The sequence below is a fragment of the Mus musculus genome, chromosome 2 (genome assembly GCF_000001635.26).
Source record: "Mus musculus strain C57BL/6J chromosome 2, GRCm38.p6 C57BL/6J".
Taxonomy (NCBI): Eukaryota; Metazoa; Chordata; class Mammalia; order Rodentia; family Muridae; genus Mus; species Mus musculus.
This window is the reverse complement of record NC_000068.7, coordinates 126,147,515-126,166,261: the sequence shown is the minus strand read 5'-3', so window position 1 is coordinate 126,166,261 and position 18,747 is coordinate 126,147,515. Positions and strand designations below refer to the sequence as shown.

General features: G+C 40.4%; 2 protein-coding genes across 8 annotated transcripts in view; one reads left to right on the top strand and one right to left on the bottom strand.

Moving 5' to 3' along the window:
- Positions 1 to 984: 984 nt before the first annotated feature.
- Dtwd1 (DTW domain containing 1) lies at positions 985 to 14,177 on the bottom strand. 5 transcript variants are annotated; one of them, NM_001355583.1, is made up of 5 exons: positions 13,685 to 14,121; positions 11,402 to 11,716; positions 7,709 to 7,852; positions 6,234 to 6,492; positions 985 to 1,535 (listed from the first exon to the last, which is right to left on the bottom strand). In NM_001355583.1, exons 2-5 carry the CDS (start codon positions 11,663 to 11,665, stop codon positions 1,288 to 1,290), a joined length of 915 nt encoding a protein of 304 aa, NP_001342512.1. In that variant the 5' UTR covers positions 11,666 to 11,716; positions 13,685 to 14,121; the 3' UTR covers positions 985 to 1,287. The 5 variants fall into 5 exon arrangements, with proteins under 5 accessions (NP_001342512.1, NP_081257.1, XP_006500193.1 ...); NM_026981.2 differs by having other exon boundaries at positions 14,048 to 14,121; XM_006500130.2 differs by having other exon boundaries at positions 13,754 to 14,083.
- Fam227b (family with sequence similarity 227, member B) overlaps positions 14,109 to 18,747 on the top strand; it is a 168,681-nt gene continuing 164,042 nt past the window's right edge. For 2 of the 3 annotated variants that reach the window (XM_006500349.2, NM_029455.3), the window contains exon 1: positions 14,258 to 14,351. Coding sequence is in view for 1 of the 3 variants with exons in the window: in XM_006500348.4 (XP_006500411.1) it covers positions 14,177 to 14,351 (175 nt within the window). In the remaining 2 variants the exon portion in view is untranslated. Of the gene's footprint in view, positions 14,352 to 18,747 lie in introns of all 3 variants that reach the window. The other variant, XM_006500348.4, reaches the window with a different exon arrangement.

The following is an 18,747-nucleotide window of genomic DNA, read 5'->3' as shown; positions in this document are numbered from 1 at the left end:
ATGACCAAGAAGCAAGTTGGGGAGGAAAGGGTTTATTCAGCTTATACTTCCATACTGCTGTTCATTACCAAAGGAAGTCAGGACTGGAACTCAAGCAGGTCAGGAAACAGGAGCTGATGCAGAAGCCACGGAGGGATGTTCTTTACTGGCTTGCTTCTCCTGGCTTGCTTAGCCTGCTCTCTTATAGAATCAAAACTACCAGCCCAGAGATGGTCCCACCCACAAGGGGCCTTTCCCCCTTGATCACTAATTGAGAAAATGCCTTACAGTTGGATCTCATGGAGGCATTTCCTCAACTGAAGCTCCTTTCTCTGTGATAACTCCAGCTGTGTCAAGTTGACACACAAAATCAGCCAGTACAAACAGCCAATTCTGTACTCTCACAGGTATCTGCTTTCGGCAGGACTAGAGACTATCTGGCTGTAGGGCTGTGCAATACTCTTATCTGAAGTGTGTGGGCCTTCTTTCTTATGGCTGCCATGAGATAGGCAAATGAGTGATCAGACTGTTCCCTCCTTTTTCCTTCAACCTTGCAACTGTTTTGATGGTCTGAAGAGCTGGGCAATAGATTTGACTTGAGCATACTCCTCACCCTGCCCCAATCTAGACTTTGCCCTACTTAAATCATGTCAAACTTACCTTTGTTTCTAAATGCATTGTAAATGAGATTTATTTTACCCCTGGATCACTCACTCTTGAAAAATAAATCCCATCTCCTACAGCATACCTCATACATCAAAACAGACCTGGTCCTGTTGGGCCATGTGATTTGCCAAAATGGGTCATGTGCACATCCCTCTGGCAGGACCACGTGATGCCACAGTTCTCTCTTAGAGCAGAGGCCAGGTAGTGGGAGGGAGTGTTCACTTCCAGAGACAGCGCAACACACTCACCTTTGCCAATTCTGCCACCAACCTTAAGCAAATTACATTTTCCCCCCCAACAGATTCTAACTTCATTTAAGTCGAAAGGTAAGGGCGAGTATAAGTGAAAAGATAAAGACACTCTTTAATCACATATAATTACAATCACATAAATGTAACACAGCATATTAAAATGTACAGTATAGTGGGATATGCCCAAATTGAGCAAATAGCTTCTGATTTGTCTTTCAATCAGGATCATCTCTTAAAAATTGCCCAAATTCAAAATTCCCTTTAAAAAAATACAATAAAACGAACAAGGCTGGAATCTTCCCCATGTTCTCTCATGGGCATAACACATGGTTACCACCCCGGAGTAAACAAGGCTCGACTGCAAGAGCCCAGGACAAGCGGGTGTGCAGAACTACTGGACGAGCTGCGGTTTAGCCTTCTCTCCAGAGCCTCTGGCATTCTTTATCAAGCGGTACATAAAAGAGTAGAAGAATAAAAGGTTGTCATACTGTCCTCTGTACTTCTCTTTCTGCACGGCACTATGGTAGTCTACTAGGAAGTAATAAATGGCTTCAATTGTGGAAAGGAAAGTATCTGGCTTCCCTTTTTGATGGCGCCAAAAGCAAGTTTTTCTTGTTCTCAGTTCAACTTGTAATAACTCTGCCAAACAAACAAAAGAGGGAACATGTGACTATGTCTCAATCACATTATTATTGAGAACAATAACAATAACTGGTACAATAATATGTGTTGATAAACAGTGATGATTTAATTGCTTCAAGGATATTTTTTAAAGTACAGTAAGTTCCTTCTATTCCAAGTGTAGGCAGGGTATTATTTTAATAAACGGAGGTACATATAGAAAGGGCATATGCACGGCACAGAATGGGATCATGTGCACACGTAATCTCCCCAAGGCTCATAGCTTATAGGACACACTTACAACTGTCTAGAGAGGCTTCTACCTCTCCTGCTCTTTTCTATCTAACAGCTTCTTTTCAAGTTCTGACTTGTTGACAGAACTTCATTATCCATTTGCACAAAGGATTTAATTTATTGGATAAAATGGTTTTATTCCTGAAATAGTTGTCATCTTTATTTACTCTTTTTTAAAGGTCTCTCACCAGAGAGGAGGAGGGAGACAAATGCAGACAGGGAGGGAGGAAGGGGAAATAACTGTAAAGATGCCTAAACAAGTCATAAGGATTCATACTATAACATATATAAGTAGGTATATAAATATACATACATACTTGATATGAAATTTTCTCATCTGGGTTGATAACTCCCTTCAAGAGCCAAAGATCTAACAAAACCCCCAACATCAGGCAGGAGAAGCCCTGTTTTGAGTTATGTTGTCTATGAGACTCAAAAATATTATAGGTATTATTACTACCCTTGGTTGCTCCCCAGAGGCAGAAGGCAAGACGTTACTGCTAAAGACACCATGTACTTCAAACAGTGTGCCCAGAGCAGGCTTAAAAGCTTCTTCCTTGAAGACTAGCTTTCCTGGTACCAGAAGGCACCATGTATGCTTCCAAAAGAGGGAAGCAACCCATAGTCCTACCTAGCTATGATGCCTACGAACTACAACAACGACCAGCACAGCACAATATCCTAAGGGTACAGTAGTGACACCTATGTCCTGGTGGTAACCAACAGCTATCTATTCAGACTTAACTAAACCCACTAAAGTGGGAAATCATGCCTGATATTTAAAACCTAGTCATCTTTCCAGGGCTAGTGAAGTCATGGTTCATAGAAGAGAATCTCTTTACTAAACTAACTATTTCAACATTTCCCCTAACTATTTTCAACATGCCTTCATAATAAAAGTCCACAAGAAAGTAAGAATGGACAGAGCATACCACAACATGATAAAATTGACACACGACAAACTATAACCAACACACTAAACAAGGAAAGCAGAGCCTTTTTTCTAAAATCTTGGACAAGGGTGCCCATTCCCCTGACTCCTATTCTATATAGTTCTGGAAGTTTTAGCTAAAGCAGTAGGATCAGAGAAAGACAGGGAGGATAAGAATCGGAAAGAAGAAATTAGCCTATTGCTTCTTACAGACAATGTGACTCTACACTTAAAACACTGCATGGACTCCACTAGAAAACTCTTGGGCCTGATTATCATGCTCAGCAAAGGATACAAAACCCAGTAGCTTTAATATGCACCAATAATGGACTTGCAGAGAAAGAAGTCAGGGAAAAATGTGACACTGTAATTGCCTCAAAAACCAAACCAAAGCAACTTAGATGCCTAGAAATAAATTGACCAATGAAGTGAGAGATCACCACAAGGTGGGGAGTTGGGGGAAAACCTTTTATTCACTGCTAGTGAGAATGTAAACTGTGTAGCCATTTCGGGAGTCACTGTAGAGGTTCCTCAAAACACTAACAATGGAACTAACACACAGTCTCACTATAGAAGCCCTGGAAATACACTCAGGAGGCTTCTTATCACACCATGGAGAGTCTCATCCCCTTCATCACTGCTGTGTACACAATAGTGAGGAAATGAAGTCAGCCTACATGGTTATCAACAGGAAAATATAGTAACTATACCATGGAATTCTATATGGCTGTAAGTAGATACTAAAATTTTGAAAATTGCAGAAAAATACATGAAATTGGAGAACACTGTATGAAGTAAGGTCACCAGACTGAGAAAGAGTCCCCCAATTATTCCTGAGGAGGCAGAGGAAGCAGGAACTTAATTAGGACCTGTAGGGATTTGCTTTTCATGGTTATAAACTAGCACAGAAGTGAAATGCATGCTTTTGATGAGAAATGGAAAGGAGTAACAAATCTTTTGTACAAATTTCATTTTAGGCAAACCTAAACAAGCTGACTTTGAATAGTAGCAGAATAATTCTATTTATAGGTTTTTCAAGGACTTTTACTTGTGTTCTTTCATTTGAACCTAGTGATTACCATATAAGGTAGTAATAAGAAAAATATCCGAGACAAATCTTCAAACTTTTGAGGAGTGACTTGCTGCACTAAGGGGACCGAGGGGCTGTGGCAACTATGATTTCTTGTTCATCCAAAGCACAGGGCAGCATGGATCATCATGTAAACCGCAGCCATGAAGTCTTCAAAGTCTTACCGCCCACTGGTACAAACTATTCCATTAGCTAACAAGTTAGCTAAGTCAGTGTGATGTACTCTGTACTTCCTTTAACTTGGAATTGATTAACAGACTGTAGTATGCCTTTTCTTGAGGGACCTTTTGGCAACCATGCAATACCAACTGAGTAGTTCTCTTGCCTTCTGATCATGAGGCTGTTCAATTACTGGGAAAATCTTAAAAGCTTTTGGAGAAACCAGAGAATGCTTGAAGCACTGAGGAAGGTACAAAGAAACAATAGAAACAACATGAGCCCCTAGACTGCATACTACAGCTGTGTTCACAGGCAAGTAAAGGAACTTAAGCTGTTATTGGGAGCTCAGCATATCATTCAGGCAGAAACGGCATGCAGGGCCCGGAGACAGCCCAGTGAGCAGCGCACTTGTTGCACAACAGCCTGACGACCTGAGTCAATCCCAGAATCCATGGAAAGGCACAGGAAGAAGCACAGCTACAATGCCGACCCCTTTGGTGAGATGGAGGTGGTGACTGGAGGATACTCAAAAGCTGTGAGTTGGCTCGTCTGGTGTAGTGAGCAAGAGGCTCTTTTTGAAGCATGGTGGGAGGCAAGGAATGACAATCAACATTATTCTCTGAACACCACATATAGTAGGTAGCATGCATGCGCCTACATATACATAAGCACACGTACAGACACATATACACATGCATCACATACACATATAAACACATAGGCATGTGGAATTTTTTCTTATGAAAGACAGAGAAATGGAAGTTAAACAAATGAAATTCCTGTAATATTAAAGTGAATTGAGACTACCACTGTGAACTCACAATATGCACACATATTTATTTCTTTGGCTCTGTCTACCAAAGAAATGGAATGTAGCAATCAACTGACACAACTCAGCTTCTAATATCAGATCCTAGTAAACTGAACCGTGGGTCTTTAAGAGAACGATGAACCCAAGTTTGCAGCAGGAAGAAAGTCGAAGTAGGTTTGAGATATCCTGCTCATCTACTGAGGCCAGTACTACTACAAACTCCTGAGGCCAGTGTTAAAAGGGCCAATTAACACAGGAAGAAGTAACATAACTAAACTGTCACCATATCATGTTTCTCAATGTAATGACTGATTGAAGCAATGATCCGGTAATACTAAGCTCTGTTGAGGACATCTGTAGCCTGGAAGCATTATTTTCCTGTATACTAAAGGAATATAAACTTTTATGGTGCAAAGATCTAGCAATCATCACACTAATCAAGTAGTCCTAGTTAAATAAGGAGACAGCTTGTTTTATGTCTCCTGACTGAACTCAACAGTAAGTAAGTATAAAACTTGAGTTCAACATACACTACGTGCTCAAACAAACAATTAATGAACTTCAGGGAAAGGACCTACTATCAATAATGACAACAAACAACAAACACAAAGTGGGCCAGCTACAGAAAAGCCTGCATTTCCTCTTACTTTAAAGTATCCTAACTATGAGGCTGGGGTAAGGCACAGTAGTTAATAGCACTTCCTGCTCATGTGCAAGACCCAAGTTTGGTTTCCAGCACCCACACAGAAAGCTCATAACTGCCTGTAACTCTAGTTCCAGGGGATCCAATGCCCTCTTCTGGCCTCCATGGGCTCCTACATGCACATGTGCACACAGGCACACATACATCCATGTACATTTTAAATAATCTAAAGAGCATAGGAAGCAAAGTACCTAGACTGAGTTTATCATGATCAGACATTCAGTCCACCAACCTGCCCACTTTACCAAAATCTAAATTAAGAAAAAAAAAAAAAAAAAAAAGGAAACTGCTCTAGATTAAGAAACTAAAGATATAGAAGCATCGGAAAGTCGGAAAGTCTGAGTTTAAATACTGTCAGAGGAGAAAGTGCTACAAAAGCCATTATTGTATACATTGGAGAGATGTGAAGACAGGTTGTAGGTTATATATTGTTCTATTGATTCTCTTAGGAGCACCAACGGCATTTTATTTATCACATAGGAGTGCCCTTATTTCTAACAGATCTACAGTATTTTGAGAGCCATTTTGCAAAGCCTACTGCTTACTTTGAAAGGGTTCCTCCAGCGATGTATATAGATGCATAAACACACACAGAATACAGAAAGGGAGATGAGAAATGGAGCAAATGCAAGCATTGAATAGAACTTTTCTTTTGAGGGAGCCATAGAAGTGAAGTTTTTCTAAATAAAGGCTGTCAGGGGAAGAAAGTCCCCAAACTCCATCCTCACCCCGAAGCCGCTCATCAGAGGCGATCTGGTTTGTCTGGCTCCAGGTGCTGTCAATAAAGACAACTCTTTTCAACTCGGGGCCTTGGCGTGTGCTCTCATGCAGATCCCAGCCTTCCTCGTCCGTAGTCCTCTTGAGTTTCCGAGGTGGCACATCAAGGTTGTCAGCTTTGTTTCTACCCTTACTTTCAATCCTTTTTTGTAGATGGAAAGAGACATCTTCTATTGAGATAGACTGAGGCCCAGGAAAAACAAGTACAACCTAAAACAAAGAAACGCACGTTAGCTAAGTGCTACTGTGATCTTCAACAAACGCTGACTTAGAACTCTAAGAAAAAGAAATGCTGAGTGTCTAAAGAAATAAGCATTGGGTTGACTGTGGTATTTGTTTTCTTATGTATATGGTAAAGTTTTAGCTCATTCCTAAGAACATGTAATCATGTTATACTACCTGGAGAAGTTACTTCAAAACAAGTTTCTCACTAATTGACAAAGCCAAGTCAATAATTCACCAAATTTAAAAACAAACAAACAAATACAGATTCATTTCTGTGACGTGGTGCTACGCTCCTGTGATTCTAGCACTAGAGACACAGGGACACGAGGTCAGGGCCAGACAAATAGACAAAAGACAAAGTACACGATGCTTTTTAAAAACCACCACCGAAAACTGCTCAATGAATACATTCCATGTCCATTTTACAAAGACCAGTGTGAGCCACACAGGGAAACTGTCTTAAATTACAGAAGAATGCAGCAGTGTGTTCTATTTAATTAAATAAATGGTATTTAGCTGACCAGAGAAGGATACACAAACATATTACTATATCAAATTCAGATATTCCTTGTAAATATAACTTTCTAAATAGGTTTAAACTATATAGAGATATAAAGTAATATATATATATATCAACATATATATTTATGTATTTTAATAATAAATAAAATATATTTACATATTTAAAATATTAAATAAGAAAAAATATATATAGCTCAAAAGAAGTAAACATGCTTGTTTTAGAAGCACCTAAAGACTATTTTTTTGAGATCTATTACAAAGTTACTTTTTTGATAAGAAGGCTACGTTTTCCCACCAAAACGACAATTTTAACTAGAATTATGAATTAGAAATCTAGGTATGCCCAAGGAAGACATATAAGCAGCTGTTAAGAAATAGCTCAATATTTATATACTAAAACTCTTAATTTGGTGAGAATTTCTAAAAACTCCTCTGAGGCAGTCTTTTTTCTTCTTCTTTGCAGACATTCCAATGATAGCTAATTCAGTTTCCTGGTCTGTATCAAATTAGACCATCTACAAGCAATACAGACAGGGGAATTCTAAGGGGGAAAAGGGAAAAGCAGGACACTGGCAAAGACTGAAACCCCATTTAAAGGTCAATGCCATTAACTACACACAGCACTGGACTGCTAAGGAGATGCTAAATCCCATGAGGATGTGAGTGCCAAGGCGCCCACCTCGTGATCCTTCCCTTCGTACTCCGGAATGCACGGATATGTGTAAATGTTCACAGAGTCGGGCGCTAAGAGCTTTGCGTGCACAGCGGTGCTCTTGCCGTCTGTTTCATTTGGATGCTTAATGATATCAATCTTCAATGGAAGCTAAGGTAAAACAAAAAGGCAAAGGAACAAAATAATATAAAATTATGATATTTTGTGCCAATATAAGCTCTGAAGCAAACCCACCCAGCTCAGACTGAGTTCCTATGAGTGCACTTACAACTGAAGACTACACTGTGTAGACCAGGTTACCAATGTGGACCATGTACCTGAGCAATGATCTTGCCCACACAACGTGTAACCCTCTCAACACAATGATCCAGGGTTGCTTTACCTAAGCCATACATGCACTCAGTTCTGCACATCTCAGCATCCATGCCAAGGACATTTTAAAAATAATTCCTATGAACTCTAGGTTTATTTTATGTTGTTTTCAAAAAAAAGAAAGAAAGAAAGCTTAAATGATACTTCAGACTTAAAATTCAAATTTAAATCTTATTTCTCATACATCTTTTTTCAAGTCAAAGTTACCTGAAATTTTGTGATCTTTGGCAATACAATTAAGCTGTCAATAGAAAAACCAGCAACAGGCCGGGCGTGGTGGTTCATGCCTTTAATCCCAGCACTCAAGAGGCAGAGGTAGGCGGATTTCTGAGTTCACGGCCAGCCTGGTCTACAAAGTGAGTTCCAGGACAGCCAAGGATACACAGAGAAACCCTGTCACAAAAAAATAAAAAACAAACAAACAAAAAAAAAACAAACAAAAAGAAAAACTAGCACCAGAATAAGCCTTAAAGGGCTTTATCACAAATAACCCCACTAAAATTATATTTGATTCAAGTTGTATCTCAAAAATACTTGCCCAAGTATTTTTCTTACATATTATGTCTTGCTTCTGTTCAAAAATAACAATTATCTTGGATTTCTTGAACTAAAATGTTTTTACTATTTCAGTTTCTCTGTTTCCAACTCTGTTGCTTGGTAGGCACATCTACCATCTCTAAGACCCCCACTTCATACAAAGAAGGTAGGAGCTCTATGACCAGGTCCTAGAAGGCAGCTATTTTACTCTGGAACATAAAATTGTGTTTCTTGTTTTAAACCACACATGTGCTTAGTCAACATTCTAATAGGTTTGGTATATATTATACCTGTGAACTAGTTACCACAATCAAGATAAGGATCCACCACTATCCAAAGGTCTTCTAGTAGCCCATCCTCTTCCTTTCCCACAGGCTGGCTGTCACTTCAAGTTACTTTTTCTGCAGTCTTATATAAATGGAATAATAAAATATCTTTCCACCTGGTGTCTTTAACTCAAAATAATTACTTTGACATGCATAAAGATAATGCTTATCATTCGTTCTCAGTTCACCACACCCACTTCAAGATGAGATTACTTAGAGAGGCAGTCTCAAGGTAACAGGGGCCATGACTGGGCCTCCAAAGTGGGCAGCATTAACTGAGATAGAGCACACACAAGAGGCAGCATGGTGGGGTCTTGAAGAGAGAGCCTTCCTTTCAGAACCTGGAGAGGAACTGCATTAGGAGAGAGAGTTTGCCCTGTGGACACTGACAGAGGGCCTAAAGGGAGAGACTGACCCTTCAGGTGCCCCAAGGCCATTTTTTAAAGGAGCAGTTGCTGCACACCATAAGTAAACCAAGTTTCCGTTCTTTTCCTTTCTGGACAATGATGTGAGGACAAGATGTTATAAACAGTATACCTCAGAGGGATGCAGGCACAAATGCACACTTCCAACAGCCTCCCCACTTCCCAATTAGGACTGCAAGCACCACTACTCCCCTTTCATCTCCACTCCCCCAGTCATCATTTAGGCCATAGGGCCAATCACATAAAACCAACATGATGATTTCTAACGGTAGGAAATTTACCATTTAAGTAGGCAGTTCGGGGATTATTTTACACAGGTCTGCTCCTGAATGAGCACTGCCCCAGACTTTCCTCACAGCACTGCCTCAGCTGTAATTCGCTTCCCTTTACCAGGGCCTCTAAATACCAGGTCAGCTTTATCTTAGGCCCTGGGAAGTGGGAAAGAGGAATGACAAAGATCAGGACAAAGATTTCTACTCCTACAAGAACTGACTATCTAACAAGATGATGAGTAGAGTTAGAGTACAGGCTAAGATTAATACTTCTGACCAACTTTACATCAAGAACATAGAATTGATTTTTTTTAAAAAAGAATAAAAAACAAGCAAGACCGAAGAACACAGAATCAATGTTATTAATGAAAATTTCAAATCACGTAGACTAATTTAAAGTGACTAAAAAGGAAGTTTTATGAACTAAAATCTCCAGTTATAAGACAATTATACATAACCCATGACCTCAGGACCCAACCTAGAATATCACCAGTTCTCAATGAGCAAGTCTGCAGCTACTGGCAGTGTGATACCAGGGCACACCAAACAATGGGAATTTACATTTGTGCACTGGTTCATATACATATACATCTGACAGGCAAACCACATTAAATACTGCCATGGGAGAGTAAACGCTACAGTATTGACTAGACCAGAGGGAAGTTTGGAAGAGATACTCTACTTTGAAATATACAACAGGATGACCAATTTTTCTCTGATGGCCATGTTTCTGACAAGAGACTCAGCTATATTAAAGCACCACCAGGAGGAAGGCACAAGTGCTTGTCCCAAAGCAAAGCCTTTCAAACAGGGCTGCTGAGGCTGAGGTTTTCTTTTCCCTTCTGATGTTTTTTGTAATCTTTATTCAAGTCTTATAGTTTTCAAATTCTGCATCAAATAAAGGTATGTCTGATTTATTCTTAGTTATTGCTGTGGCAAAACACCATGACTTAGGCAACTTACAAAAAAAAAGTTTATTTTGGAATAACAGTTTCAGAACATTAGATTCCATGACCATTATAGCAGGGAGCATGACAGCAGGCAGGCAGGCATGGTGCTGGAGCGGTAGTTTAGAGCGTATATCCTGAGACACAACCGTGATTCAGAAAGAGAGCACTGGTAATTGCTCTTTTGAAACCCCAGAGCCTGTCCCCCAACCCCCAGTGACACATTTCCTCTGCTAAGACCACACCTCCTAAACCTTCCCAAAAATTTCCACCAACTGGGGACCAAGTATTCAACTATACGAGTTGATGGGACCATTTTCATTTAAATCACAATGGTCCAGACGATTTTAGGATTAAGAGAGACTTACTCCTTACTCCCAAGCAGGCTGAACGTTTTTTTAAAACTGAAGTAGAATTTAGAAACAAGATCGTCTAGATTTTCTATTTCTCATATTAAATTTTATATGCAGGCAAATAAAGTAAATATACTTTAGAAAACTATACAGTTGCTCAAATCCTTTCTTACGTACTTCTAACAAGTGGTAGGCAAAGCAAATGATTTGGGAAATAATCCTGTTGTTAAATTTCTATCAAAACAGTAGCTCTATAAATATAACTTTTTCTTTCTGATCTACATTTCTTTTTTCAGAGCATTGGAGTCTGTGATCATAACAGAGAGCATAACAGCAGGCAGGCAAGGTGCTGGAGCGGTGTATATATGTGCACACACACACACACACACACACACACACACACACACACACACACACAGATGGTCTCTTTTTAAGTGCATTTTTCTTCTTTCCCACGAGCCTCTTACCTGCACACATGGGATCTGCTCGGTGGGCACGTTTCCCACTGGGACACAGCATGTGTAGCAGTAGAACATCCTTGAGCCACCACATTGGCGACACCGGGACCTCCCACTTTGTTGAGCCTTACGCAGCACTTCCTGAGACGCTAAGCATAAGTTTTGAAGGGGGTCTTCTGAAGCAATGGAAGTGGTTTGTGACGGTTTTGTTTCTACACAGTTTGCATTATCTTCTTTACTTTCTTGAGGAACTACAGATGGACTGAGAGCCATTTTCCCTTTGAACCAAAATATTCTGTTTCTAAAGCATGTATCATAGGTACACTGCAAAAATTAAAATGAGAAGGAATGAAATGTCAACATTGTACTGTCATTACAAATAAAATTGCCCAGTATGTTACAGTTAGCTTTAGTACTTATCAACAGATATTAATAAGTTCAAAACCCACTAAATTGATATGCTTGAAAATACAAAATTAAAAACCAACTCAAAAAAGCAATTTCAGTTACTCTTTCATTAAAAAATGGAAATGTCTATATTAAAATGATTTCACATATAAAATTTAGACATTGACAATCCATTCTGATAGTACCCATTTTGTCCCAAATATAGTAATTTTGATTTAAAATATTAATAATACAAGACTTTCTGTTACTATTGTACAGAAATACGTTCAACTATATAAATTGAATTGGCATCCTATGACACCAACACTCATGATAAATCTAAATAAAACATAAAAGTCTATAATGGTATGAGTAAAATCAGTTGGGTATTGTGAATACACACACACACACACACACACTTTTCTTTTTTCCCTGGATTTCTGACTTAAAACTCCTTTCTGAGGAGGGGTAATAGAAAGTTCAACTTAAATTGTCCCAGTATAACAGTAGATGAATACCGGATTCTGCCTTATTTCCTCCCTTGGAGGGAGGAAAGCCAAAGAACCTGACAGGCCCTGAGGATTTCCTTTCACTCGGTTAGCAAGTAAGCCTATAAAACCCTCTCTAAAACCCCATCAGGACTTCCGGTAGCTTCTGGACAGTTGATGATGCAAGGGCATCCGCTCACTGTAAGGAAGCCCACCTCGGCTGCACAGGGAGGAAGCACCTGTGCTCTAGTCCCTTACCTACTCCACCTGCCTGTATGTTTAAATCTGTTAAAATCGCCTTTATAATAACCATCAAATGCAAGCATAGTGTCCCCTGAGATCTGTGGGCCACACAAGCAAATCAAATGCATTTGAAGAGGGGATGAAGGACTCTCAGCTTGTAGCTAGTTGGAAGGGAATTCTGATGGTTCAGTGTGTGACTTGGAAGAGGCTGGGACAATTTTGTGACTGAATTGTCAGCCTGTGGATTCTGACATTGTCTCCAGTAGTATATAATAACAATCAATGACAACAAGGACATAGATGCATGTAAGTATACCTATACTTAACATCAAATACGTGCAGGGCGATGCAGCTGGAGTTGGGTGGGGGAGAGTTGTAAAGAATTAGAAAACAAGGGCGGTTCCTAGGGCAAATAACTAGCATCCTGATGGTCTACTCTGCAAATTGGGCTGAAAAACTTTTTTTTCCACTCAATTTCTCTAAAAATAATGATACTTATGCAGTTTCATCCTGTCTGCTTTGCACATAACATCTATTTTTAGGCTCAAAGTCAGATTCTAACTCAGTTATAAACTCACACAAAGACAATCTTTTACACTTCTGACTACTTATCCCTGGGTCCACATATTTGATATGGACAAACATATTCATTTGGAGGCACTTTTCAATGAGGCAAAAGTACAACTCTTTCCGATTTACCTATTCTTGATTTTTTTTAGATAGATTCAAATACTTATCAACTAAATTGAAACCACTCTGTAGAAGGCATCCAGGACTTATCTTTCTACTCAACTTTGGGGCACTACACAGATCGGCGGAACAAGGCTACTTTTTCCAACACACTAAGCTGATTTGCCTCCCAAGGGAATATTCTTTAAATTTCTCCTATTTTGAATTGTGGACAAATTCAGGACCAGATAAGACTGTTTTCAATATTTGCTTGTGAAGTACTAAGAACTGATCGTATAATTTGATGAGGTACAATATCCCTCTCGCCCCCCCCCCCCTTTTTTTTAAACATCCAAGATACCACCGCCATTTTTTAAACACAGAACTTGACTCCCTTCCCACAGAACACATTATATGACAGGCGAAATGTCTTGGAAATTTTTGCATTTGGAGTTCAATCATAAACAGCCCTGAAATGCTGCAATCTTGGGCTCTTCATCCTTACCCAACCTCGTGGAACTAGCAACGCAAAGTGTTACTATACTTGTCTCACATTCCCAAGAAATAGACACACAAGAAACGCGTCTGCTTATCGGCTGACGGTAACAGCACACATCTGGTTTCCTTTTCCCGCGACCATGCCGAAACCACGCCAAAGCCTGAATTACAGATCGGTGCTCACAGGGAGCTGGCCTTGCCAGGAGTGAGCAACGCCGACTCGGGAAGCCTAATAAGGCTTCATTTAGGCCCCAGACCACTCAAGTCTTGCCCCCACGGGCACGCCACACGCAGCACTAGCCCGCAGTGAGACCTCCGCTGGGCCTGGCCGGCGTCCGGCCCGAGCCACCCGACCCGAGGGGATGCCGACCTGCACCACGCTCAACTCTCGGTCCGTACCGCCTCCGCTCCACGCGCTCCCCCCCGGAGCGCTTTCCGCAGAACACCGGAGGGCGGGGCCTGGCGGTTGCCAGGGCCACGGGGAAGCTGACCACGGCGCATGCTCAGAGGGAGAATCCCGTGGGCGAGCAGGAGGAACTGGTTCGGAAGTCCCGCCTTCGCTTCCCGGGTGACCTGTTCCAAAGGAACCGTCAGCTTCCTGCTGTGCCGCCCGTTGTGGGCCCCCAGCGCAACTGGGGACGTGTTCCGGAACAGCCTTTTCGAAAGTAGTTTCTGTGAGTTAGTGAGGAGCTAGTAACACCGCTTTACCTCCCCAAATACTATATTTACGAGATCTCAGACTTGTAGCTTTAGGTGGTTGGTAGTTCAAGCTTGATAGACTTCTTAGGAAAACCGTTTATGCATTTTGTGCTTTGCTTACAACACGCAGAGTTGACACCTACTGTATTTTTCTTTTATTTTTTTTTAAAGTCTAATATATGTGGATAAGTGATTAAATTATTTTTCTATGCTCCACCTCAAAGAAACCTAAACAATAGTTGTTAAATTAGAAACAAAACTGTCATATATCAAGCAATTTGTTTAATGAGTGGAGAATTATGAAATTAACCAATGGGAGAAAAAGAACAGCCTTGTGTGTAATCACGAATGACAAGCCAGGACACTGATATTTACCACACCAGAATTTATATAAAAGTTTTAACAGAAAAATAGACAATGGTTAACATGAATTCCCAGGATCACACCTGTAAGTAGGAGAAAGGCCCATTTCCAGCCTGGTCATGAGTGGTAGCTTCTACTTGAATAGGAGAGACAGAGACAGACAGACAGAGAGACACAGAGAGGAAGAAGAAGAAGAAGGAGGAGGAGGAGGAGGAGGAGGAGGAGGAGAGAGAGAGAGAGAAGAGGAGAGGAAGAGAAGAGAAGGGAAGGGAAGGGGAAGGAAGAAGGGGAAGGGAAGGGAAGAGAGAGGAGGAGAGGGGAGGGGAGAGGAGAGGAGAGGGGAGGGGAGGGGAGGGGAGAGGAGAGGAGGAGAGGAGAATCCCTTCTGTCACTCTTAGCAGACTGAATAGGTCCCTTAATGTTTTGGAGACCTCAACTCGAGCCAAACTGGTATTCCTGATTTGGATACAGAAAAGGAATTTCAGAACTAGTGAGAGTGAGGTAGAAATTAGACCATGGATATTTGAATTTAGACTTTAAGCAAAAATGTTTTAATAAAGAGAGGCATGCAGAACAAAAGTCATTCTAAATGTCAGCCAGTCCACTATACCTTCACTTATCAAAACAGAAAAAGAAGTTACTAACCTTTTGAGACGCAATGTGAGAGCCACCAGAATGGTATTCATATATGTTGAATGCTAAAACAGTTGAGAGTCTACTTTGAGACCCACATTGACATGTCTACCTGCCTTAGGAATTAAGCTTTAGTTATTTGTGCACAACATCACAGTTAGGCATCAAACAGTGAGGGCCTGAACATCAGAAAATGGGATATTTGACTTTTAATTGTTAGCCCTTTCAATTTTTGGCTTTGTTATTGTCATCTTTACACCTTGCCCTGGAAGTGCTTACATGTTAAGTATGGGTAGTACAGGAAACATTATGACAAATTTTAGGAACCTCAAAAGAGGCTGGGGGAGTCCATGAAGCCAAATCCTGATGAGTGGTTGGAGTCTAGGGAAGAATTTCCAACTGGACAGGGTGTTGCATAGGATATGTCGTTTCACATCTTGACTTATTTATAAACAACAATAAAAACTTAAGTCAAAACTATACTTTAGAGCCAGCAGTGATAACTCATATCTGTATTGGGGAACCAGGAGAATCAAGAGATTGAGACTATCCTAGCACACATAGTAAGTTTCAGGCCAGTCTAGACTGGGGAAGACACTGTCTAAAACAAAATCCCATATTTTTTAAATAATGAAATTATTCATGGCAGAAAGTCATTAGGCTTAGTACATTATACTTAGTAAAGTACTATCCAATAGAACTTTCAGCTGCATGTATGTACATATATACATATGTGCATATATGCATAGATATGGCAAGCATTCCTATGTTCCAATGTTCTAGGTTGCTATGTCTGTGTAACTAATTACTCCAAAGTACAGTAGTTTGAAACAACCATGTGGTCTAGTGCATAATGGATTGTTTTGTTTTCTCTTGTAAGTCAAATGGAAAGACTGAGCATACTATCAGGGTGCCTATTAATACATTCACGACTTGAATTACTTTGAGAATTTCACACAGTGCATTTTGATCATATTCGCCTTCTTTCCTAACTCCTCCCAGATACACCCTCTCCATCCTCAACTTTAAGTTTTCATTATCATAAAAACAAACAAACAAACAAACAAACAAACAGCAACAAAACCTTATCCAGTCCAATTTGTGTTGCACAACTACTCTTGGGAGTAAGGGCTGTCCTGGAGTATGGTAATGCCTGGAGTAATGCCTCATCTTCCTCACAGTGCGGCAGGAGAGTAGCAGACTCATCAGCTTAGGCTGGGAGTCTGAGAGTCTCTGTTGCTGTGATAAAACCATGACTTAAAAGCAACTTGGGGAGGAAAAGAATTTATTTGGCTTACATTCCAGGCCATAGTCCATTGATGGAAACCAAAGCAGGAACTTAAAGCAGGAGCTAAGACAGAAGTCACGAAGGGGTACTGCTTCCTAGCTTACTCCCCATTGCTTACTTAACCTGCTTTCTTATACAGCCAAAGACTGCCTTATCAGAGGTGGCAGTGCCACTTGTGCCCACCCAAATCAATCACCAGTCAATAAACTGCACTACAGACTTGCCTACAGACAATCTTATTGAGGCATTTTCTCAGTTGATGTTCCTCCTCCAAGATTACTCTAATTGTGTCAAGCTGACAAAACCAAACCAACCAAAAACAAAACAATACAACAACAACAACAAAAAGCAACAACAACAAAAACCCCAAAAGAAGAAAAGAAAAGAACCCCAGGCTGGAGAGACTACAAATGGAGCACTGCAAAGAAGGCTGAAATCACATGTCCTTTTTGACCCATCCTCAAAAAATAACAGTGTTATATCTCTCCTATTATTTTGCTTGCAAATGAGACTTTAGGCCTGTTCAGATACTAGGAAAAGGAACATAGTTCACACTTCCTAAAGGGTTATCAAAGAAAGTGTAACTTGTAAGGTAAACTAACATAGAGAACTTTCAGCCATCCCAGGAAATCACAAATTATCAATGGCTTAATATGACAAACCTTTAGCTGAAGTGGTCTGCAACCCCAAAGGTGGAACAACAATATGAACTAATCAGTACCCCCAGAGCTCATTCTCTCTAGCTGCATATGTAGCAGAAGATGGCCTAGTTGGCCATCATTAGGAAGAGAGGCCCCTTGGTCTTGCAAACTTTATATGCCCCAGTACAGGGGAACACCAGGGCCAAGAAGTGGAGTGGGTGGGTAGGGGAGCAGGGCGGGGGGGGGGTTTATAGGGGACTTTGGGGATAGCATTTGAAATGTAAATGAAGAAAATACCTAATAAAAAATTTAAAATATATGACAAACCTTTCTGATAAAAGATCCATATAACTGTCCCTAGTTAGAAGATATAGTAGGCTCTAAGTCACAGGCTTCTTATTTTCAGTCTTTTGAACACCTCCTAGGAATTGGGGTCATAGCATATCTGGCAATATAGAAGTATGGTAACTCACAAAACCATACTCCAGGACAGCCCTTACTCCCAAGAGTAGTTGTGCATTACAAATTGGACTGGATAAGTTTTTGTTGCTGTTTGTTTGTTTGTTTTTATGATGATGAAAACTTAAAGTTGAGGATGGAGAGGGTGTATCTCGGAGGAGTTAGGAAAGAAGATGAATATGATCAAAATGCACTGTATGAAATTCTCAAAGTAATTCAAGTAGTATACTTAAAAATGAGCTATCAAGGCATGAAAGTACTCCAATGCACATTATTAGCCGAAGGAAGCCAATCTGAAAAGGCTGTATACTTGTGATTCTGTGTTACATTAATGTACTAGCATTAATCACATTTGTGGTGCTGATGGATCAGTCATGCACTCATGCTGCTTACATGTATGCTAAATGTGTAGCAATACTGTGTGCTGAGTGCTATACTATCTAGCTTTGTGCAAGCACATGCTGCTATTGGCATGACACATTACTTGCTGGTATATTTACTGGTGTAATGTAGCCCCATAATTAAGTGACTAATAAATGATGCCTGGCTCTTTCATGTGGTGATGCATACCTGTAATCCCAGCTACTCAGGAGGCTGAGGCAGGAGAATCATGAGTTGAAGACCAGTTTGGGCAACATAGTAAGTCCTTGTCTCAAACAACACAAACCAATAAAACCCAAAAACCAATGAACCAAACAAACAGACAGACAAAAAACCCAAAAACCAAAGCCAAACAAAAATCCAAAAGGCAAAAGGCATTGCTAAGTCTACAGAGATCTCTTTAAATGTTAGATTCTTAGCAAGAATGTAGTTTGTGAAGCTTTCATACATCTCTATTGAAAATTAAGATCAGTATACAACCGTTTTGGAAGTCTCTTTGGCAGTGCTCACTTCAGCTGACCTAGCCACCCCACTATGAGTTAGAGAATGTATGCCAGAAGACATTAACAAGAACGTTCATGTTGACAGGAGCAACACATGAGTGGG